The following is a 25,718-nucleotide window of genomic DNA, read 5'->3' on the forward strand; positions in this document are numbered from 1 at the left end:
GTTTTCTAATAAATTTATTGTTCTTCATCAATATCTTTATCCTATACAATAAATTATCTTTATAGTTTCATACGATTCCGTTACACGGCAAAAATTGAAACATTATTTCCAAATGAAATGTTGAGTTTCTTAAAATTCATGTGCGACAAAAAGCGGAATAAATAATACCACGACACACGCCGAAGAAAGTTATAAATATAGTGTATCGCAGCTGAGCGGTGAAATGCTGCTGTTATAAATTCGGGGGATATAAATGAATCAACCACTTGCACTTTATAACATTTTGAGCAATTGCATGATAATTGCTTTTATCGTATCGCGTATATCTAATTTTAAGATTCTGCTGATTTATATGATTCAATTCAAGAACCAGTGGGTTAAAGACTTTCTGCCTAAATGAAAGTCAGCACGATTCTTTTGCGCTATACACGTAGCAAAGAGCAGCAGAACCTGCTTGCCGGAGGCTTCACAGTTCTTTTAAATATTCCAAGGTTAAGACAAACCAAACCATTCCTACTACTGCTTTATTATTTTAGGTTCGCATGCTCTTTGTCTTCAACATTCTCAAACTTTTCTAATAATAACCCATTAACTAGAAGTATTTCCTTCACGTCTATGAAACAACAACGCGAACGGTCTCGTGCTCTCGCCTTTGTCAACTTTATAGCATCATTAGCAGCGATTGGCGACCATTATAAACGCGTAACAAATCGCAAACAGAGCTAGTACGTAATAAAAATATGACCGTTGGAGTTGGAACATGATAAGCCCAGTTGGATGTGATTAGCATCTGGTTAGTAGCTGCTCGTGACTCATGACTCGATACACTTGTACAATGTGGGAATTCTGATTAATAGAGTCCGTTGATTACGTTATTTCAAACTTTATTGGACATGTGCTTACAGAAACTATGAACGGGTATTCAGGATTAAATCAAATAATTTTTTCTTCAATTCACTACGCTTTGCCGTTCCTACGCTTGAGTCGCCTGACATACCGAGGGAGAAGAAATTTCAAAGACATTGATTACCATCGGTCTAGATTAGGTTTTCTTTAAAAGTTATTTCGTTACTTCCTACGAGCCCATGATTTTTTAAAGATTATATTTGCTGGGAGTGATAACCAGTTATAAAGTTCAAAATTTTCATCCTCGTTAATTTTAATGTTTTCGAAAACTATACTTAATGGACGGAAGTTCATCTAATCTATTGTATTAGTTACGTATAAGCCGATAGTTTTACACTAGATAACACGTCATTACGATATGGCTAATACCTTCAATTAAGATAGAAAATGTACTATTAAGCGTGACATTACATTTTAACACGAATTTTTCGCAGCAAATATAAAATTTTAATGCTAAATATATTTAAATTACACCTGAGCCACTTTCATCTTTCATTGTTGAGTGCATGACCGGAAAATTTCAAGAAGTGGACTATCGAATGAATAGATCTCCATTTGAACACGTACATCCACTCGGTTCGATTTGACAAAAACGAGTAATATGCCATTTCAGTTTTTGCTATCGATTGTCGTCATTGTCTTCTAGAGAGCCTTTTTGTTGAAAACAGGTTTTATTTTATATTCAAATCGTGCAAATTATGTTGATTATTCCGTAGATTTCTGATAAATTAATTCAAGTTACATTAACCATAAAAGCGTGCCTTTCAAATGAAGCCGCATTAAAGTAGATTGAAGGAAAGTGCATGAATAGAATTATAGTAAACGTCAATAAGTGTTTACTATACTCTACTAACGAGTACATTCATTTAGCTGATTATTGCTTTTGCATTGCACGTCAGTCATACGGCGATTGATAATAATAACTCTTGGCATATTCCGTTATCCTATGCATATAATAAACCAGACTCGTGGAACCTTGCGGCAATAAATATTTGGATGGTGAATATCGACGAAGACTTATAAGTAAACGGTCTGAAAAATTGGTAATTTTATCAAAAACGTTTGTGAAATATGATAAACGAACACACCTAAATCCGGTTTCTAATCATTAAAACACTCAACAGATACAAAATTGAATAAAGACGAAAATAATTCGTCGTTATACGTTAGAAGATTGAAAGTTTTATGTACAATATACAGAAATAAAATTTATCCGAACGGCCAAAAACTAGTTTGGTAACGTTACACCTGTTTATCCATTCACTGATGCTGGTGCTTATTTAAAAACCGCTAGACGACTTAATACTTTCTACAAGTCGACGGTAGAAGTACTCTCAGTGGAGTTATATAACGCTTAAGGAGGTCAAGGATATTTTGTAACGAAACTAATTGGAATTGCAAAGAAATCACAAATACGGCCATCGATAGACGGTAAAATAGTACCGGCGTGTTTTCACGAAGACAGAGGTGTATAGTATATGGTGATTAAAAAGTGGACGTCCTCAATGCAAGAGGCCGTATGAGGGTAAATTAACTTTTGGTATCAACGCGGCGACATTGGTTTAGCGGGTCAATGCCACGTGATAAGTACGAAAGGAAAACAATTTCACAAATACTCCAGGCGAAAACAATAAACACCACGCGGTGAATATCAATCGACAAAATGGCTCTGAGATTCAATCGACGTAGCAACAGCGACGACGGACATTTAAATATTAGATGGACATCATTGATTTATGGGTCGACATAAATGGCGAGAACACTTGAATTTGTCACGTTGGTTATATAACATGGTGACTTCCATAATGAAGGTTGAATCTCAGACGTTTCGTTATTGATGAAAATTATCTGAGGGAACTTCTCGATGTGTGTTGTACACAATGGCATACGCTTATACAACGTCACCATTATTTTATGTGACGAATGATGCTGTGAGAAATAGAACCGCGATACAAAGACATGTCTGAAGATTGTTCTTTTGTTAAGGAATCCCTGATAGAAATAAATTGCAGAACTCCTCACATTGATTTACTTTATAGTGCTACATATTTAATCAATTAACTATAAGATATACTATAGTAATGGAGAGAAAACCTTGTAAATCATACACGTTACTGTAGCAAAATGAACATTTTGGCAACGATAACGCGGTCGGTGCTTCGAGCCTTGATCTTGATGGATCAGACTAAAATAAACTTCTCACATGTGTTTAAACTGCCGTTTACATTAACTAGATTAATTTCACATACACATCATATAAATGGAATGGTATCGAATAAATTACCCCTGTGTATGCGTGTTATGCAACCATACGATTCTGATAATCTACATTTTAAAGTGGCCTTAATTTACTTAAAAAATGGCCTATTAACTATATTCAACAATACTGCATACTGCTTTTCATCGCAGTGTTTGTCTGTGAATATCTATTCAACGAATTATAAACGCCCTTTGTTTTGAAGACATCGCATCTTCTCCCGCCAGTCCAACATCCCTGAAAAGAAATTAATTCACACATTCTGAAAGCCAACCGTACCTTCTTATACAGCTTGATCCATGTCAGGTCACCCTTCGAGTCGGTGTACTGGAGGCCGAAGAACCAGACCTCCCGCAGGCCGATGGTCTTCACCACCTGGTCGAAGAGCTGTTTGCCGGTCGTCGTCTGCTGGATCGCGAACTCCAGCTCCGCGTCCATCGTCGTCACCCGGACGTTCATCTGTAAATGTTGCATGTTTTATTTCTGCTACCATTTTATTGTCCAGTTCTATATCTACTTTTGGAGCGTGTTCATCCAGGGTAGGTGATGCATATACTAGTTGATGGTGTAGGGTGAAATTCAAATCGAGCATTGAACGAAGAGCATTCTATGAGCACATGTTTTTAATGAGAACAAGTACTTAGATAATGATCCAGGAATTTTATTATGACATATAAATGTGTTGCATAAAATAAAGATTTGTAAAATGTGTGATGTGTGTGAAATACAATAGAGCATCTACACAACATGTGTGTGGAAAACAATTGTTCCTATTCATGTAATGGCTGTTTGTGACGTGTGTTAGTTAAAAACCTATCATTTAATCTATTACATCTTCTCAATTGGATGTCATGCGGGATTGAAATAAAACAGGAACAAAATAATAAACAAGACGAAGGAACTATTTTCCTATGAAGAATTTTCCTATAATAAATGTCGATGTTTTATCATTTAAGAAAATGAAAGTATAAACTTTAAAATAGTTGTTATCGTAACAAGTTTCAGCCTTTATATCTATTAGCTACAGAGGAATCTTATGCAATGTAGGAAATAAATATTTTACAAATTTACTTTATTCAACTCTCATTATATTACAGCACGTACTTTTGAGTTTGATCAATACTTTTACGTTCATAGTGTAACTTGTATAGGTATGGAAGACTGACATTCATTATTATTGCATAGACCTAAGGCAATTAACCTTTTTACAAAATATTGTCTTAGTAGGGTACGTTTTTGTAATCCCCTCACTTTCATTCATACGTATCATGATGGAAACTTCGTAAGCAACGTTCAGAAACATGTTACAGGAAAACGGATTTTAGTTTGAACATCATATTTATTTATTTATTTATTTATTTAATTATTTATTGCACACACAAAAGAAATAGAGACACATAAAGTACAGATAAGATTAAAATAATGTGTACAAACGGTGGCCTTATCGCTAGATAGCGATCTCTTCCAGGCCACCGTAAGTAATAATATGTAACGAGAGACATTAAAAGGAGGTGGGTGAGCAAAAAATAAGGCGTTAGGGAAAAAGAAAGAATAATTATAAATATTCAATGTATATAATATATATCACATACAACAAATATATAGTAGAAGTATATAGGTAACCAGAGAAAATATAATTATAAATATTTAATAAATATAACATATAGAACAAATACATATATAGTAGTAGGTATATGACAAAAAAGAAAATAAGATAACAGTAAGGAAAAAGAGGAAGAAGCTAAGCAAGAGAAAGATAGTGTGACTTAAGAAGGTGTTTAAAACTCCTTAAGGATTGCGCTTGACGTACTTCTAGTGGAAGTTCATTCCAGAGTTTGGCAGCACGAACAGCAAAGGAATGACCATAAAATTTGGTGTTCGTGACAGGGACACGCAAAAGTAAAGTTTTGGAAGGACGAGGGAAAGGAGAGGTAAAGAAATCAAATTTATCTTTGAGATAGTGAGGAGCTTTAGGATCAAACAGGACGGAGAAAAGAAGATGAAGAATGTGGGAGTTACGTCGGAGGCGGATGGGAAGCCAGTTGAGTTTTTTGCGATAGTCTGACACGTGGTCAAACTTACGCAAGCCAAAGATAAAGCGAATGCAAAAATTCTGAAGGCGTTCAAGTCGACTCAACTGGACTTCGGAAAGATCAAGGTAGGAGGAATCAGCATAATCAAGGTGGGAAAGGAGAAGGGAATGAGCTAGCATTATTTTTGTTGGGATAGGCAGAAAGTTGCGCAGGCGCCGAAGTGAGCCAGCGGAAGCAAACATCCTCCTACTAACCTCCTTCAGATGAACATCCCACGACAGGGTCTGATCCATTAAAATACCCAAGTTTTTAACGTGGGTACTGTAACCGATCTGTATGCCGTCCAACAAAACATCCGGAAGAGTTGCCCAATCAATCCTAGACACGTATGACGCACTCCCAATGATAATTGTCTGTGTTTTAGATGGATTTAGTAAAAGTCCAAAATTCCTGCTCCAGTTTACGATGGTAGACAAATCATTGTTGACCTTACTGATTGCATCGGGCAAGTCTTCCAGAGTCGCTTGGGTGTAGATCTGGACATCGTCGGCATACATGTGGTAGAGAGAAGTTAAAGAGTGAGTTAAAGTATTAATAAAAATTGCAAAGAGAAGTGGGGACAAGACGCAACCTTGAGGCACGCCGGCATTGATATTGCGCCAAGACGATGAAATGTCATCGAGTGCAATTCGCTGCCGGCGCCCGTATAAATAACTACGAAACCAATTACACGCTGATGGCGATAGGTTAAGTGAACGTAGCAAACCCAGCAGTAACTCGAAGTCAACAGAGCCAAAAGCATTGCTGAAGTCAAGTAGCGTAAGTACAGTGAGTTGTTTGTTGTCCATGCCAAGTCTAATGTCATCGGTGATTTTGGTGAGAGCAGTAGTCGTCCCATGACCAGGACGGAAACCGGATTGGAAAGGATTGAATAAATTATGTCTGTTAAGGAAAATACTGAATTGTTGATGCACTAATTTTTCAAGAACTTTTGACAGGAACGGTAAAATAGAAATTGGTCGGAAATCACTGTGGGATGAGGGTTTGGACTTTTTAGGGAGAGGAATAACCTGAGCACTTTTCCAAGCAGAGGGAAAAGTACCCGAGGAGATGGAAGAGTTTAAAATATGAGTTACGATAGGAATGATGAGGTCAAGGATAGGGATGATCATGTTACGACTAATGCCGTCACTACCGACTGCATTAGACGATACTGACATTATGCTCTTCTTAACATCACCATCAGCGAATTGGCTCAGATGGAACGGGGGGAAATCAGGAATTGGTAAAGAAGAAATATATTGGAGAGAGTTTGATTTTGTATTATTATCTAAAATAGGAGAAGAAACGGTGAAATGCTGATTTAGAAGATCTATATTTATGTTATCAGGAAGAGGGTTACTAGGTTTATTACCAATTCCTATGGATTTTAAGAATTTCCAGATTTTACTGGAGTCGCCGTTCTCGACAGATGAGTGAATATGGCGTCGTTGTGCATCTCTACAACATGTATTGCAACGATTCCGAATCTTGACATACTTTTCCCTGTTCAAGTCACTGTTATTCGACTTAAGTTTAGCTTTAGCCTTAGCTTTTAAATTTAACAGTGACTTGAGGTCATCCGTGAGCCAGGGAGCAGGTAAATGTTTAAGTTTGACTGGTCTGAGGGGTGCGTGTTGGTCGTATAGCTGAGTCAGAAGTGAAGTAAACAAATCAACTTTCAAGTCAATTGTATCGGCAGAGAATATAACAGACCAGTCAATCTTACCGGCATCACGGTGAAGACTTTCGATGTCTATCCCAGCAAAATTGCGTCGCATCACGAGTTTGGGTTTAGGTTTGGGAGATCGCAGATTGTAACAGAGGAAAATAAGGTCGTGATGAGAGAATGCACTAGCATCATACTGACCATATTTTAGGACGAGGTTAGGAGAGGAGACAAAGATTAAGTCGAGGAGAGAAGGAGAACAGTTTGGAATGGAGTGAGTAGGTTTTAAGGAAAGAGGATGTAGGTTGTTAGATTCAGTAATAGAAAGGAGAGTCTTGGCTCGGGAATCGTTTTTAAGGAGGCAGGTGTTAAAATCCCCCATAAGGATGGAATGCTCATAGATAGGAATAAATTTTTCGAGGATGGTTTCGAAGGAGTGGAAGTAATTAATGGAGAGGGAAGGACTATAAAACACACCCAAGAGGAGTTTTTTATGGGATAAGGAAACTTCAACAATGAGATGTTCAGCAGCGTCAGGGGGAGGGGGTTGCGGCGATACGCTTACAATATTAAATGGAAGGTGGGACCGTAGATAAATTGCGACGCCTCCCCCACCCCTCCCCGTGCGGTCATTCCGTATCAAGTGAAAACCAGGAAGTGAGTAGGCGGAAGAAGGAAGGCAGGGTTTGAGCCAAGACTCGGAAATAAGGATAGCGTGGGCATTAATAGAGTCGAAGGAGGATAGGAAATCAGGATAGTGTGCAGGCAAACTTTGGGCATTTATATGGATAACATTGAAACTTTTTAAGCTGGGAGGGAGACAAGAGGATAGGAAATTATTTAACGGGATAAAGGAAGAACTGCGAAAACTATCGTCACTACTATCATCTTCGGAAGATAGAGACATATAGTTAAGATCACTAGATGAGTCGTCGTTAACCATTAATTACAAAAGTATACAGTTTATACACCTTACTTACAAACACCGAAAAGATTTAAGAGTAAAATATAATATTATTAGAATGTATTAAATAGATATAATACGTGCTATATATGAATAATAGACAATAAAATAAATATTAAATAATATATGTATATTATAATATATATGTATATACACAACACAAATTAAAGAATATAAGCAAACAAACGCTTATTTTTTCTACACCCCCAGCAAATACAATATAAAACAGGTTATTGCAAAATTACATGAAACGAAACGAAAACATACTATCATATCATAAATGACATTTGACATTTGCTGTTGACATATCAGACAATAATTGACATTTGACACTGACAGAATGTCATCGAATGTACAAAAACAATATTTGAAAAACGACACAAAAATTAACAATGATTTAAAATACACAAAAGAGGGTAAAAAAGAGTAATCGGACATACGGTAGGAGATTGTAAAGAAAAAGGATACATAAGACACAACAATAAAGGTGAAATTCGTTTGAGAAGGACATACAATGTAATATTGTAATGTGCATATTAATAAGTTTATTTAATCTTATTACCCATTCTTTTAGGTCTAGAAGCGGCTTTAGTACAGTTATTTGAATCGCTTAACATAGGATCACTTGAGGTCAATTGCACATTATCCACTCGCGCGCACGGAATAGTGTTTAAATCGTTTAGGCAGGTTGCTTGGTACTTATCGCCATCAGAACCAATAATGAACACATTGCCATCCTTGGTCCAACATTTGGGGAGCCCGAACTTCTTCCTAGCGGCCATGAAAGTTTCGTGTCGAGATTTAGTGAGAAATTCAGAGAGAGTGACACCACTGTTTTTGAACTTAGTTTTTGAAAACCAGACAGTATTCTTTGTTGCTACATCTCTGAACTTAACTAATAAAGGACGAGGCTTGACAGCACTAGTACTCACATGACCCATTCTGTGACATCGACTGAAGGAGTCCGCATCAAGGTTCAACGACTGAAGCTTGCTAGATAAAGTCGCTAACACTACTGCTTTTGTGTCTTCATTGTGGTCTTCCTTAACACCGTGCAGAAGAAGAATCTTGCGACGAGACCGCATTTCCTGTATGTCATGTAGCTTGTACAACATCTCCACTTCACTCTGCAGGATTTTCAGCGAAGACAATATAAAGTTTTGGAAGAGTGAAAATTCCGTAGTGATATTAGAGGAGGCAGGTGTGTTGTTAGTTTGCAATTGCTTTTGGAACTCTGCCATCCTGGTGTTAAAATTCTCAGTCATCTGTGCAATGTTTTCTTTCAAGTTCTCCATCTTAATACCAGTAATAAACCAGTGTTTGTGTTTTTTTGCAAAGATAACTAAAGGCTCATAAATACTTAATTATATCTGCGAGGTACGTTAAATACTTCAGCAATAGCATAGACTAATAAAGAAGTCAACATATAAGAGGCTATAAATATAAATGGGCATTCTTTTCTTTGCAAGAAATATGTGCTATTATTTATAAGATGTTTTTCTTGGGATCTTCACTTTGTAACTAAGCGATATCAATCTACTGAATTTATTCGCATGTACAATTTATCTCAGGATTAATGATTATCTTTCAACATCAGCCGTATTTTTTACTATTAGAATGATTACTAGGAATACTATAGCCGAGAATGGCATATTTTTTAATACCAAGGATGCTCACCAGTGTAGTAAGCAACGTCATATCGACGAAGATTATGAAAATCTAGATATTTTCGATGTTTATAATATTGCAAAGGCAAAACTGTATTTCCAGCGATTAGTTTTTGATCTGATAATAAATTTAAATAAGTGAGTGCATTCTCTTTACGTCTACAGTCTACACCCAAAAAGTTTCATGTGCAGTGCAAAGTTTTCCTTCTCATCACAATCAATAAATAACATTCCCATTACCGCTATTTTTTTTAATTATTCTCTTTCAGTATTCGTTAAATCAACTTCACTATAACTAAAAAGATTATTAATATCTTTTAATTTCCTACTATAGCGAACAAACATACTTCCGAGTCGGTGATATAAACCTATTAAAAGAACTAAACGAGACGCAACTGAACTTAGACGATAGTATATAAATAGTATCATCCGACTATATTTAAAAGTTGAGATCGCGCCAAGCGGATGTGATCTTCCGGAGGCGATTGTGTCATCGTTTAGCGTTTACAATTATATTGTGTTTTGATGTTACTAGTGTATTCGCTTTTCGTACTATGTGACCAGATACTCCCATTTCTGTTAGGACATCTCACTATCTCTTTATATAAAACTAGCGGTCCGCCCCGGCTTCGCCCGTGGTACATGTTTACGTTTTCTCTACATAAGAACCATCTTCGTACTTCAAGGAATATAATAAAAAAGAATTATCGAAATCGGTTCAGCCGTTCTCGAGTTATGCGCTTACCAACACATTTTGCGATTCATTTTTATGTATAAGATTCTGGAGCCACAATGTTTGTCACCACACGTGCCTATGGGTAGATCTGAGAATCGGCTAATCTATTTTTCATACCACGTGATAAGAGTAAGACAGAAACAACGTTTGCCGGGACAGCTAGTCTCTATATAAAAAATTCTCGTGTCACAATGTTAGTTACCACACACTATCGAAACGGCTGAACCAATTCTCAAGAAATTTTGTGTGTATATTTGGTAGATAAGAGTAATCGCAGAACAACACTTGCCGGTACAGCAAGTTAAGTCTAAAATTTGCTCGTTTAATCTCCCGACTGTATAAACTTAAGAAATATCAGAGAATCAACAACAGCGCCCAGCTACAATCGATACATTATCTTATCAAGTATTTGGTAATTGCTTGCGCGCATTTCTAGACGTATAATGTAATCGTTCACCTTGGTACACGCCGCTGATAAGCGCCAGTACATTTCTTAGCAATTTTCTATTGAATGCGATCTCTATTACTAAATATCAACCTAAATATAGATAAATTCGATGTAAGATATTCATAGACAGTTGTTCCAATCCAAGTTATTAGCAGTTCAGTTTTGACAAAAACATTATTTTATTAAATTTGGTCATAAATTCCAATCTAATTGCCTCATCAAGGTAGCGTTCAAATCAAAATAAAATTCTTTATAAATCGATTCAAACTTCGGCATACATGTTTTCCTATACATTCGTGTTTAGCTATTTACATAATCGTAAATTCACTCACAATAGTGTATGATAATATGATCTATGGGCTGGCAACAATGCATTAGTCCATTCATCGAATACATTTCGAGGTCGACTCAGCCTTGATTCCTCTTGTTATTTTCTGCATAACTCAGTACCCGCATCTACTTATCATGTAGGTTGAGTTCTTGCCGTTTGTTAACATTCATTTGGAAATTATTTTTCTAATGAGACTATATTATTACGAATATTACTACATATATAATACATAATCAATCTATATTTACGACTGCGACTACTGAGTAGTGACTGATAAGGCTTAATTTTGCTGTACCACTTTGTAAAAACTTTCGATATATTTTACGATGAATAATTAAAGAAGGAAGCTACATTCAATTCAAAATTCAATATTTTTACGTCTTTCATCATTGCTATTATGAGTATCATTCGAAAGAGATAAATTGTTCACTACACTATTAGAAAAGAATAAAGAATTTGTAACACTACAGATACAGTCGATAATATCATTGCATTTGTTTAGATAAGAGATAAATGAGGACAATAACATGACAATGTTTCATAATAGGATGGAACCAACAAGTGAAATAAAACAGATAACTTATTAGAAAGATGGAAAATTAAGTGAGGAACAAAACCCTTTGAAAGATCATTATAAAACGTAGTATTCCCGATACCTCGGTTTGACCTTCCTAATTCATTAATATAGAAAACTAATAAATCAATAGAAGATATCCGTATATTGTACAACCATAGAAATTAATAAGAAAAAATCGATAACTGTCATACATAAAAAATATGTTTCAATTTGTGTTGTTATTAATGATGGGAGGTTTTCAAGAAAATAAAATTGACGTCAACAGTTCCAACAAAGGACACAGGTGACAGACTGAAATATTATTGAATGAAAAAACATCATACTTCACTGCCATCAAAAAAGGCAACGCTTATAACATCTTCAATGAAAACAATATTGAAACTGCCTCATAATCCAGGACAATAAAGACAAACACTTTCGGCAATACATTAAATAGATTTACAGGTGCTACAATAACACAGGCTACAAATCATATTCAGCAGAAGAAACTGCGACGTCACGTCACACCGTACACGCGATGATTCAGTAATTTGGAATCGAGAACGCCTCGAGATAACGCCAATCTAGCGTTATCGGTGTAAACGGCGGATGTTTATGCAAGCCCAGCAATTTGCCTTTACATGCTGAATGTTTAACAGCAATTGTTCCACGAGTACATAGTGACCGGGTCGAGGTGGCGCAACTTATTCGTGATTCCCATCAACATTACCTTACCGATTTGACATTAGGGTGCAAGGTTGATGATGACATCTTCTAGTGAAAATGAAAGTTGATTTTACTCGTAAATATGAGTATGAGAGTTAGTGAGCATGTAAACGAATGCGTGTTGTTTGGAAAAATAAATTTATTAAGCAAAATGTAAATGATAAAAATAGAATGATAAATACTTTGTCATTTTTAATGTGACGATTTTATAAAATATATGCTCAATATGAAGTAATGAAAAAGCAGAGATGATTAAGCAAGGAAAATTACTGACCTAAGGATATACGTATAAGAAGAAATATTACACGTTATTTATAATATTTTGACTTTTACATAACTCACGAGTCGTGTCAAGGGATTTTGTGGAGGTCAAGAATGTTCAGAATGTACCAGAAAAAGAACTTTAATGTGACGTTATTAAAATATCGAAGACCTTGCTGAAATCAGCAGAGGCGGAAGGAAAACGAAAAAGCGATCGACACAGACATCGAGGTCTGCATCAATCGATTTTCGAATTCTAGTGAAAGACCTTGGTGGTTGTATATCCTACTTTTACATGAACATTGCAGAGGTTATAAATAGCAATGTAACTAGAAGCAAACACACATGTTTGAGTGCATCTCAGCCTCGGCAAACATTAAAGATTAGATGACATCACCGTGCTTGCTTTATGGAGATAAGATCCTATATTTGTAACGCGTTTTGCTATAACGCGCCTGAATTATGGGTGTTACAATATTGGAAGTACTAGTTGAAACACTTTATAGTTATTTGAGAATAATAAGTACGTGTATGGAGTTAAATTTAAATTTTTCCTATGTGCTGCTTTATCCTAAAAGTAGCTAACTTATTTCGATAACAATTTTTTCATAAAATCTATTAACTAATTGGGCGGTTGACAATTCTCACTGTTAAGTACTTTGGCCCTCAACAAGCCCTCCACGTTTTAATTGTAGGATTACATTTATTTTATTAAATGAGGCATTATATACGGTTGTAATTAACCTTCATTGCTCATACTATACCATAACCACAATATAATAAGGCATTGCGCAGTTATCAACTAGTCTTATTATTGTGTTTAATAACGAGGAAACAAGTAAAAGCTGAGAATACGAACAGAATGCTATTGGTTATCAAAAAAATGGCGACATGAGCAAATACAGATGACGTAATATTTTAGTTACAGCACGTATTTAGCGGAAAATACCTTGGCAACCGTATCATGTGTGGAAAATCTGAAAATGTTATTTATTCGATCGTAATTATGGGCAATAAATATCGTATTCGTTTTAGAGATTTGTAAATGTTTCAGTAGACATGTGTACAATTTTATAAAGAATGTTAATTGATGTCTGGTCGCTGCTTTTAAGAAGACACGATTTTGATATCAGGGTAACTTTGTTGAAAGTTTATACTATCTAACGATTATCTGAATATCGCAAAATCTCCAGATAAGCAATCAAACCATCACCATTAAGGACTCTTACATAATACTGCCACGATTCGGCACAATATTATCAACAATAAACTAGCGACCCTGAATACTGTGTGGCGATTCTCCACGGCCATTGTGTGGACCACAGGCAATGACTCTTGTATCGGAAACGAGAGACGGTATTGGTACTTTTATTGACTTCATTATTGTCCTGTTAGCTTAATAGAGTTACTAGTGAGCAAGTCATGGATGTTATGATCTTCAGTTTCTATGTTATATCAACAGCATGAAATGTATCTATGATCGGCGGACTCAGAGCTAAAAAAGCTGAAGAGTTCGTTAGTTTGTTTTGAACGCGCTAATCTCAGGAACTACTGGTCCGATTTGAAAATTATTTCAGTGTTAGATAGCCCATTTATTGAGGAAGGATATATATGTGGGGATGGTGTAAATGAAAAGCCAAATTCGCCCAATCGATTTATTTCCCAGACACCGGTTACATATCAAAAATACATTTCAACCAATCCTCCATTACATCGTACCAAAAAACACAAAGTCAAGTCATAGACAACCAAAAATCTACAGTCTACAGATAACATGTCCACAGATTAAATAATAGAAAAACACAGACTAAAAATAAAACTAGTAATCATGAAATACGTCTTAATATTTTATCCTATTCCCACACGGTCATCCTGCAGAATCATCTGTCCCAGATGAGTCAACAGTCGCTACCCATGGCTTCATCATGTCAGCTGAGCTTGAGGTTCTCAGAGGGCCTTCACCCTGACCTATCTTCCTTAAATTATATCGTTCATTTCTCTTCTTCTCAATAACTTCATACGGGCCGAGGTATTTTGGATAAAGTTTATAACCTTGTACAAATTGTGTCCTTTTAATCGCTACTAAATCACCTACTTCGTAATTGTTTGACTTCTTTCTCCTTTTATTATAATTTTTAATGTTTTCATCCTGTATATTCTGAATATTTGCTTTCGCCATCCTTCTTAGTTCTTCACGGTCGTTGTAAAAATGTTGCTGAAACTCTTCTTGTATTTTATTGTAAATATCATCATCTTTATCATTCATTTTGATTCCTGTTAAAAGTTGGAAAGGTGACATCTTTATACTTCTCTGATATGTGTTATTCAAACATCTTTGCAATTTACTGATATGTTTATACCATTTTGTAGGATCGTCTGATGATAATTTGCTTAAAACTTCAATAATAATTCTATGTATTCTCTCAACTTGACCATTTCCTCTCGGTTGACCAGTTGTGATTGTATGATGCATAATTCCTTCTTCTTCGCAGTATTCTTTAAACATGTTGGATGTAAATGAAGTGTTGCGATCGCTTATGATTCGTTGCGGCGAGCCAAACGTCTGTTGTTGAATATTTAATTTATCTATTACTTCATTGGTGGATAGTGTCTTTGTCGGATAAATCCATGTAAACTTTGTGAATCCATCTACAACGGTAAGAATGTATTTATAATTTTTATTGGTGGATGTCAACGGTCCTAAATGATCAATATGGTAAGTAGACAATGGTAAATCTCCTTTATCTATTACATGTAGAAATCCCTCCTTCTTTCCTCTTTTATTTGAATTAAGTATACATTCCACGCAATTATCAATGTTTGTTTTAATCTTTTCCTTTAAATTCTCTATATAATAATTTCTATTTATTAATTCCTCAGTTTTAACACAACCAAAATGTCCGTTTTCATGATGTTTTCTTATAATTTCATTTTGCATTTTCTTAGGTACAACCATTAATTTATTTCCATCCTTAATCTTCCATAACATTCCATTCTCTAAAACATAGTCATCATAAGATTCCTTTTCTAATACTTTCTTTATTAGTTTTATTTGCAGATCATCATCTTGAGCTCTTCGCAGGCGTGCTGCGGTATCGGTAAGTACAATTATATTCTTTATAGGCTGTCGGCTGAGAGCATCTGCATGTTTCATCCTTGCTGCAGGCCGATGTTCAATCGTGTAGTCATATTCTTCAAGTAAGAGCGCCCAGCGAGCTACTCTCGGAGGTAAGTCTTTTTTCTGCAATGTCATAGTCAAGGCGGAGCAGTCTGTAACAATTTTAAATTTAATACCTAGCAAGTATACTCTAAACTTTTTAACAGCTTCAACAATAGCTAATATTTCTAAATAATAACTGTGATACTTTTTTTCAGTAGCGGATGTCTTCTTGCTCATGTAGTAAACGGGATGCATCTTATTATCTGTTAAACTCCTTTGCAATAATACAGCACCATATCCTTCAGCACTTGCATCTGTGTGTAGTTCTGTTTCTAAATTCGGATCATAAATCTTCAAAACTGGAGATTGACATAAAATAAACTTTAATTTCTGAAATGCTTTTTCACAGTCTAAGTTAAAATTAAAAACAGTACCTTTCTTTAGTAAATCAGTCAAAGGTTTTGCTATTAAAGAATAATCCTTTATAAACTTTCTAAAATAACCTGTTAGTCCGAGGAAACTTTGAAGTGACTTTATATTGTGAGGAGTCTGAAAATGTTCTACAGCGGCAATTTTCTCCACTGAAGGTTTAATTTCACCTTCTGAAACAATATAACCCAAGTAATTAATACTTTTTTGCATAAAATAACATTTATCCCAGTTAAATAATAAACCATACTCTTCAGCTCTGTCAAATACTTTTTGTAAATTAACAAATCCTTCCTCTGCAGATTGAAATGGTAAAATGAGATCGTCAAGATATGATAGAACAATACCATCCACAATAAGATCCTGAAAAATATCATTAATAAATCTCTGAAAAACAGAAGGAGCAGTGCATAAGCCAAAAGGCATCTTAATGAATTCATATTGACCTCGTGGTGTTACAAATGATGTATACTTCTGACTATTAATATGAACATTCACATGTAAAAATCCATTTTTTAAATCAAGCGAGGTAAACATTTTTGCATAAGTTAATCTGTCTAATTGATCTTCAATGAGTGGTAGTGGATATCTTTCTTTAATAATCTTCTTATTCAATTTCCTGTAATCAACACACAATCTATAGTTTCCATTCTTCTTTTTTGCAAGCACAATTGGACTAGCATAATCAGACTTACTTGTTTTTATTATTCCTTCATCAAGCCATTCTTTAATCTGTTTGTCAACAATGTTAAGCTCCAAAGGTGACAATCGTCGTGGATTCTGATAAACTGGTACATCATCGGTTAATAATATTTTAAGTTTTACATTTGATGCTTTAGTACATCTTTTGGGGTTATATTCTTTTATAATATTCTGTATTTTATTCTTATATTCTTTGTTTTCAATATTTGTGATATCTTCATTTTCATTCTCTAGCATTGTAAGGTGTAATATTCTTGTTGCAGTGATAGTTCCAGATTTAAAATTGATTTCTACTTCTTTCAGTACAGGATTTCCTAATATAATGTTGACAGGGATAGCGCCATCATCAACAACATAAAATAAAGTTTCAAAATAACAATCATCAATTTCAATTTTTGCTGTGAAAGATCCTTTTGTATAAATTTCCTTTTCAGCTATTCCAGTTAAAGTTTCTGTTGTTCCTGAACTATAAGATAACAATTTTTCACCTTGAATCTTCCTAAAATAAGACATAATTATTAAATTAGCATCGCTTCCGGTATCAATCAGGGCTTCTACATCAATATTATTTATTTTCAGCTTCTTGAAAGGTCTCACATCAATATTATTTTTAGTTGACATAATTTCCAAACTCTTTTTTATACTTTTAGAACATTCAGTTGATTTATGGCCAAACAAGTTGCATTTAAAACATTTAATGCCTTTAGTACAATTAGGCGACTCATGATCTAAATCTCCACAATTGAAACATCTCTTTACTCGTAGTGTTTTTTGAATTTTCATGCCAATGGACTTTGATACTGAATTACTTTGAATCTTATTAGGTGAATATGATTTTTTCTTAATTTCTGAATAAATGTCTAATTTCTTTCTGAATTCTTTAATGTTACAAGCGCCATATAAAATATTTTTGTTGGACTCACTGTCTTTAATACCGTCGATGACATATTCCATCAGGGCTTCATCTTCAACATTCCCAAGTACTGCAAGTTCCTTCATATGTAAAAAATATTGCTGATGAGTCTCATTCATCTTCATCCGGCGAGTTGAAAGTCTCTTGTGAACAGTTGCACTGTTCAACTTCTTACCAAATTCCTCACGGAGCTCAGACTTAAGTGTATCCCACGTGGTGGTCCCACTTAGTGAACGTAAAAATAGCTTGGCGGTTCCCGCGAGAAGCCGCTTCGAAAATATGAGTTTTTCTATTTCGCCCCATTGCATTAAAGAGGAAATATCTTCAAAATCTTTTACGAATGTTTCGATGCCATAGGCATCATCACCCGAAAATGGCGTCATTGATTTCTCTAAGTCATTGAAGGAAATACGCGGCGATGGTTCACCACAATCATCATCATCTTTTACTCGTTTCGGCGGCATGTTGAATAATGTAAATAAAAAGTTTTATAGTCTTCAAGTCGTAATCGTATAATCATAAGCTTCTTTAAATCTTAGTCTTCGTTCGTAATTCGTAAATTCTTAATCAGGTTAAATCACCGGCATCATAGTCTTCGTCTGTTTTTTCTTTATTCCACCATCCCGTATCCCGGACGAGCCCCCAAATTATGTGGGGATGGTGTAAATGAAAAGCCAAATTCGCCCAATCGATTTATTTCCCAGACACCGGTTACATATCAAAAATACATTTCAACCAATCCTCCATTACATCGTACCAAAAAACACAAAGTCAAGTCATAGACAACCAAAAATCTACAGTCTACAGATAACATGTCCACAGATTAAATAATAGAAAAACACAGACTAAAAATAAAACTAGTAATCATGAAATACGTCTTAATATTTTATCCTATTCCCACATATATCATCACTCTTAGACCGACAGAAGCGGATCACTGCGGATAAAACCGCGAGGCAAAGCTAGTGATTTTATGTCATCAACATCCAAGACCAAACTTTAAAACTAATTCCACAAAAAAACACGGAAATAAATACAACAAAAATCATTATAAGGGGTGGGATTCAAAATGCCGGGACAGGTGCAAACAGGGGCAGATGGTGACGCCACGTGGTTACCGTGTATCGGGAACAAGGGTAAAAGGTGCATGCACATTAACTTATTGCATTAGAAATAAAAAAAATAGCATCGTAGGAAGTCAAAAATGTACAGGAGTATAAATGCTATGGTTTTATAGGAATTGAAAATAGATGCGCATGCGCAACTCTATTGATGGGGATGTTTATTTTGATTTCATCAGGATTTCGAGTTAAGACTTTAAACGATGCTAGTTGGATAACTCATTACAGATATCAGTACAATTTTAACTGAACCAGATAAGTTATACAATTCTTAGGATATTAGGATATCATCCGCTTCAGTTGCAGTTATGGGACATTTCAATTTAAAGCTTTGATAAAAACTTCAACTCTTTTATATAATTCCGTCTCCATTCCCATGATGTGTATGAAATTACGGGCCGTTTATTATAATTCTCTGACAATTCACAGGTGAGAACTGTTGCCTTACATCATCCTCAACAAAAACTAACAATGACGTAAATATACCTACGTTCAAGTCTTTCTTATTTTTTATTACCGTCGTTCATGTATTGACAATAAAATTTACTCAAATACCCAATATATTAAATTTAATGAATAATTATAGGTATAAGAAGGTATATTTTTTGCCACCCTCATAATTTGAATGTGTGATCAATGGTTAATATTATGCATAAATTTTAAGCTTGTCATTGAGTAGGTACTAACGAAATTATTTGTCTTAATACCGGAAACCCACTATTGGACGTTGGACTCTAAAATTAACAAATGCCAGCAAAACTCCCAAATTCATACAACAAAAATAATAATAGACTCCACTGCACGTCACAACTATCATCAAGAAACCATTCTTACAAATATTATAATTAACAAAAAAATCTACATACAAAAATGAAAAAGTTATGTTATTATGCTGTAGATATAAAATGTATGTAAAAGTACGAAATGAATAAAGATATACCTACCTCAGAAATTTACTAACGAAATAAATTTTATTCAAATTCAATTATGATGATGCCCGAGATCTTAACATCAGATAGAGAAAGCATTTCTAAAGTGCGGATGAAAATATTCTGCTTTGCTTTGGGACCATTCAACACCTATTGAAAAATCATCAGTAGGTAAGGTATGTTTCCAATAATCTTGTAACACCAATAGAAACTAGGACAGTAAAGAAAACTACAAATACATTATACCTATTCAGGTCGTATTCGATGTAGTTTATTTTTAATACAATAAAAGATTAGCTAAGTATAGTTTATTTCATAAGTACGTATACTTATATATTTTATTGGGACACAGATAAAAATTAGATGATTAATGAGTCTCTTTTTTTGTTTGTTTTGGTAAGTATAAGATAATATTTAAATATAAACTACACTTTACTATAAAACTAGGAAATCTAAGTTCACTCAAAAAACATAATAACGAATAAATTATTTAAAAAAATATTTATAATATTTCAACATACTGAGAATTCTCACTAAACCTTAGCATAGATTCTCACATTATCTCATTATTATAATAGAAAGCAAAAAATAAGGAAGTGGAGACTGATTTATAATAATCATCACATGTGACCATGATAAGAGGTATGACAGTGTTTAGAGGAAAATAAGCACATCTTTGTGGTAATTCTCAGAAGGCTGCTATTTATTGATGCGAAATAATTCATTCGCGATCCATACTGTATCAATTCTCAGGAACTTTACAAAGCTTCATGCGAATTAGGTACGTAGACAACGCGCTAGAATATCAAACATAACCATTGTAAGACCTAGAACATCTATCTCACATGACGATAAATACTATACATTACATCAAGGTACCAGAAAAATAATCATGTAACATAACGACACTAATAATAATATATAATTAGGTAGTGAGGTTGTATTCTGATCTCTGTAACCTTTGAACAAATAAGGAACATCCTTGGGATTGACGAGCGGTAAGAAATAATTAATAATTCAGAATTAACAGAAGTTTTTGTACCCAGGTAGGTACGTCTACACCGAGACGACTTTTTTTAATAAGGATTAACCTGAATTGTGCCAGGCTTCGAAGCGATAGTGAGGCTAAATATAGAAACGCGGGCTACTGTCCACATCGTCGTCGTCCATAATTATTTTCCATATCAACGTAGATTATTTTATTTCATCATAATTACGATCCGATTAGATAAGATTAATTTATTTTTCTAAACGTTCGTCGAAAGCGTGTGCGTACGCATACATGAATTATATGAATATGATAATGATAAAAGGCGTTTTCGCCTCGCGAATTGCTCCTCGGTCCGGTAACTAAATATAACCGAAGAAATCGAAAGCGAGGGAACATTGGCGAAACAGGAAACCTTCTGTCCCTTTTTTGTGACCGCAGTAGACAGGGACAGGGTATGAGACGGTTAAAACCGTTTGTGGCCAACAAAATAAATAATAAAAGCTGAGCGTCTTGGATGAGGCTCAAAGGCTGCTCGATGACATCATCGCGACTTATGTATTGTGTCTACATGTAACACGCTCGTCAATTCACTTGACGACCACTATTTATTGTTGCTACGTGAAACTGAAAATCGTGAGCTGTAAAATCGATAAGACGTGACAATGAAATTAAATATTTACGCCCAACGTTACAATTCAAAAGAATCCAATTATATTTTGGATCAAGCCTGCATGAAATTTCCTCTATCAGTTATTAAGTTCAGTCCAAACCCTGATGACAATTTGTATACCTTTACAGAGCTCGAGTAGATAATTAATTTGTTATCAATGTTCAGTGAATTATCATAAAATCATAATCATAAAAATCTTTACCGGTCAAAGTACATAAACCAGCCTATTGACATTGAATAAGTTATATAACAATCTACCTGTTTTCCGCCCGCTACCATTTTGCCGGCTTTCGGGTTACACTTGTTAATGTCACGGCCACAATCACTTGTATCAATATTGGGGGCTACTTAAAGTATGTAAATTATTTTCGGGGGTGAGTTAGCACTGGCCGCGTCTGCCGATCGCGGCGGTAGAGTTAAAACTGAACCGGCGGCTTTTGCGGGGATGCGCCGGCGTTCCGCCCTGAGGACGAAGCCTGCACACCTTACTGAATTTGCGACTGCAGTCACCGCTCAGTGTACATTGAAGTCGCGGTACTGAACGGATTAACTGTGATTGAACCGCGCGTTCAATGAATTCGTCACGTTGCGTTCAAACTGTCTAACCGCCGCAGACGGCCGCCTACATGTTTTTCCTATAATGAGTCGATCCTAAATTGAATATGATGGCATCGATCCAATGTGTCATGGCTAAAAGTTATGCTAAACGTTGCAAGGGTATTTCCTTTAAACCTTTAGGTTTATAAAGTGATCAGTCACTAGTACAATAGTGATTGAATGAAAAGGATTATTCTCGACAAAACTTATAGGTGTTCTGCACCGTTAAGTGTGGTCTAGACAGCTTTTTGTTTTCTTATAAGGATTGAATCCTAGTGCCTTTTCTAGTGACTGATCGTTCAATTCCAGACAAACGGTCGAGCATTGGCATCTTGTAAATATTTAAACCTGTTTTTATCCCTAATGGGTCCCAGAATAGAGTTAATAGATTGAATTCAGGTTTTAATGTTTTGTTCGTCTATTTTTTTTAACTGTAATGTCGAATGGTTTCCATTACATTCTTAATCTACAGCTATTCATTATATCGCTTTACCACTCAGGAGATTTTACTAACATTAAAAAAAAAAAATAATAAGATTCAGAATAACATACATAACTCCATCTTAAAATATTTCTAATACTGCCAAATATAGGTTTCATTTAATTTGAAATACAAGTTCCATATGACGAAAAAACATTACGACTTATTTGACCTTAATGTAATTCTCGCCTTGCTGAGCTTATCTCTAGGAAATGCTATTAAAAGTTTAAGCTCATGTTACAAATAATAGGAATTTGACAGCATCGTGTTTTAAAACTTTTCATAAAAATTCGTATGGATCAGGAAAAAGATGAATTATTGACTAGTGTATGTTTATTTTATTGTTACTCTGTGACTAATTTAATTTAAAGAAACATAATTTATTTCGCAAAGACACCAAATTAGGAGGTGCTATTTTATGGAAATTCAAAGAATATTATTATTGTCTTCGCGGAAATTTTTGGTTTTGCTTTCAGACGACAATATTAGAGCTTAAGCGAAAATCTTTTCAGTTAAATATGGGCCACAATTTTCCATTGATCTTAATCAAAAATAAAATATTATGAGCCAGCACTATACAATATACATATTTACATGCGTGATGCAAATAAATTTCACTTGGATTTAGCCAACCCAAAATGTGGTATACTTTGAAATTATCTTGTCCCGAAATATTTATCCCTACTTACCTATAATAGGACAAATCAATTTATTTCATTTAAAAAGTTCGTTCTTTTTCTACCTCCTAAATTCCAATAATTTACAATAAATCCCCTAAAAGTCCACTAGTTCTCTCGCAAACCCTGTCAAAACCTAACGAAATACCAAGAGATCAAGCGTCACAAACTACAAGTAAACCCCGGCGCATCCACTTGCAAATGAATACATAAATAAAACCATGTAACGTTGTCCACTGCCCACTAAGCTGATAACGTGTGCCCCACTTTCGCGTTTCCTTCCTTCACGAGCCACTTTAAGGCATTTCACTGGCAATTTTATAAATTATTCTAGTTTCTTTAAACGCTTCGTAATTATGTGAACGCAGAAAAATTAGGCATTTAGCGATATCTTTCGTACTTTCCATGTTCATTTGACATGGAAAAAATAATTGAATTGTAATATTTATGTCCCTTACAGCAACAAACCCTTCTGCTATCACGAAATGGCACATTTATTATTCAGCTCTAATTTCAAGCTAATATTGTTTCTCTTATCGATCAAATTCGAATGTTTTATATTTATAGCATAGTATCGAAAGCATTTGTATTGTTTTTTTATAACTATATTGAACAGCAAGTTGGCTAAAATGTCAAGTTACTTGTTTCTAACTTAATCATGTAATGTGTCCTTTATAAAAAAGGCTCGATTTTCAATAATTTTAATCAGTATAACATGTCTATAACATGCTGCATTATCAAAGAGAGCTTAATTAACCTAACGAGATGTTGAAATTAGTGATAATTATTGATTAACCTATTGAAAACTAACTTTCATTAACATTAATTAGCAGTAATTTTGCATAAATATCATGTTTCCATGAATGTCTTAATAGATACATTATCTAATCTATCGAATTTTTTTTTATAAGAATTGAAAAGTATTAAAGATTGAAAAACTGTGAAACATCTTCTTTAAGTTAATATATAATCATGTTGTTCAATTAAGTATAGTTTTGAATTAATATTCAACTGTTATAATTAAGATGAATTTCACAACATCCAGACATTTGAATTTATTCAGGCATTCCGAAGTTAGGGTGGGATACAGAAACTCACAAACAAACATATGAAATTCTACACTCCTGAACTGAGACTTTGGATAAAAAGAAGGTTATCGATATAAGGAATGGGTGAGCAAATATTCATAGAGTTTAAATTAGGTTATAGGTACATGTACATTAAAGAAGTCGAAAGAAATAATGTCTATAGCGACACTCACTGTATAATTTTTTAGATGTAATTTACAAGTGTAGCAATATTGTGAAACACATAAAAAAATTGTTATTGTGAGGCATCCATACACGTGATTTATTTACAATAAAATCAAAACTCGAGCAAAGATCTAATCTATAAAAGGATAGCATTTCAGGGGTATACAGAGGAATTCCAAACGAAAACAGTCCAATTTAACTAACCAAGTGATTTTCACTTGAACCACCTATAGCTTTATTTATATATGCTAATATCTGAAAAATAAAATAAGAAATGAAAATAAATAAATGTGTGTAAATATAAATTTATAAATGAGTCAACAAGGGTCACGAGTGGCTGAGTTGGTTAGGCATCCGCCCCGGAATGGCGCGAAGGATGCGGGTTCGAGTCCCACCTCGTGATCGAATTTTTTCTATTCTTTATAAATTTATATTTATAAAGCATTTGAATGCCATAAAAACCAAAAAATATAAATTCAAATGTGTGTAATTTATTATCTTAATGTTTCTAAGTATGTGGAGTGGAACTTTGTACTTTCTTTTCAAATCATTATTTGTGCGTGTACTTGTGTTTGTCAAAAAACTAATAAATAAATATATAATATATTTTTGTCTGATACTCAACTTTAGTATTTGACTTATGAAATTGTTATGTCCAACTTCCATATATTTGTACCAAAGATCAATACTACTTACATAAAATCAAAATAATTCAAATCATATAAATTAAATCAAGATTTATTCATTTATAAATAAATAAGACGTATTTCTATAAATATGGAAAATGCACATCTATTTAAATTGTGCAGTTTAATGAAAAATACTTTAATAATATTTAAATATTTGAACATAACTTCCAGTTTTAAATTATAATCACTTAAACGGTGAAAGTACGGAATATAATCCACTTAATTAATGTTATCAAATAAATTACAATAGCATTATCACACTTTTGGTAGTCATTGAGGTAAAAATTATTTATACTAAAACCCGAGAACATGAAAAATTTTCATTTAAGTACATAGTTCATTTTTATTTATTGCTCTCATATCATTGATAATATGTTTTTGATATACAGTTAAAAAATTATATTACTTGTATGACATTTGTGAATGAAAACTATGTGTATATTATAGAAATGAACTACTTATTCCATTACTCTATGCGAATCTAGTTTTTTATAATAATATATAAATAATATG

At 34.2% G+C, this 25,718-nt stretch overlaps 1 protein-coding gene across 3 annotated transcripts in view; it reads right to left on the reverse strand.

Moving 5' to 3' along the window:
* Window positions 1-25,718, reverse strand: part of LOC123693081 (moesin/ezrin/radixin homolog 1) — a 46,438-nt gene that overhangs the window by 19,837 nt on the left and 883 nt on the right. For 2 of the 3 annotated variants that reach the window (XM_045638033.1, XM_045638032.1), the window contains exons 1-2: window positions 21,767-21,939; window positions 3,443-3,622 (exon numbers count right to left, since the gene is read on the reverse strand). In XM_045638033.1, coding sequence (XP_045493989.1) covers window positions 3,443-3,622; window positions 21,767-21,787 — 201 coding nt within the window. In that variant the 5' untranslated portion in view covers window positions 21,788-21,939. Of the gene's footprint in view, window positions 1-3,442; window positions 3,623-21,766; window positions 21,940-25,718 lie in introns of those variants that run through there. The other variant, XM_045638034.1, reaches the window with a different exon arrangement.

This window comes from Colias croceus, chromosome 7 (genome assembly GCF_905220415.1).
Source record: "Colias croceus chromosome 7, ilColCroc2.1".
Taxonomy (NCBI): domain Eukaryota; kingdom Metazoa; phylum Arthropoda; class Insecta; order Lepidoptera; family Pieridae; genus Colias; species Colias croceus.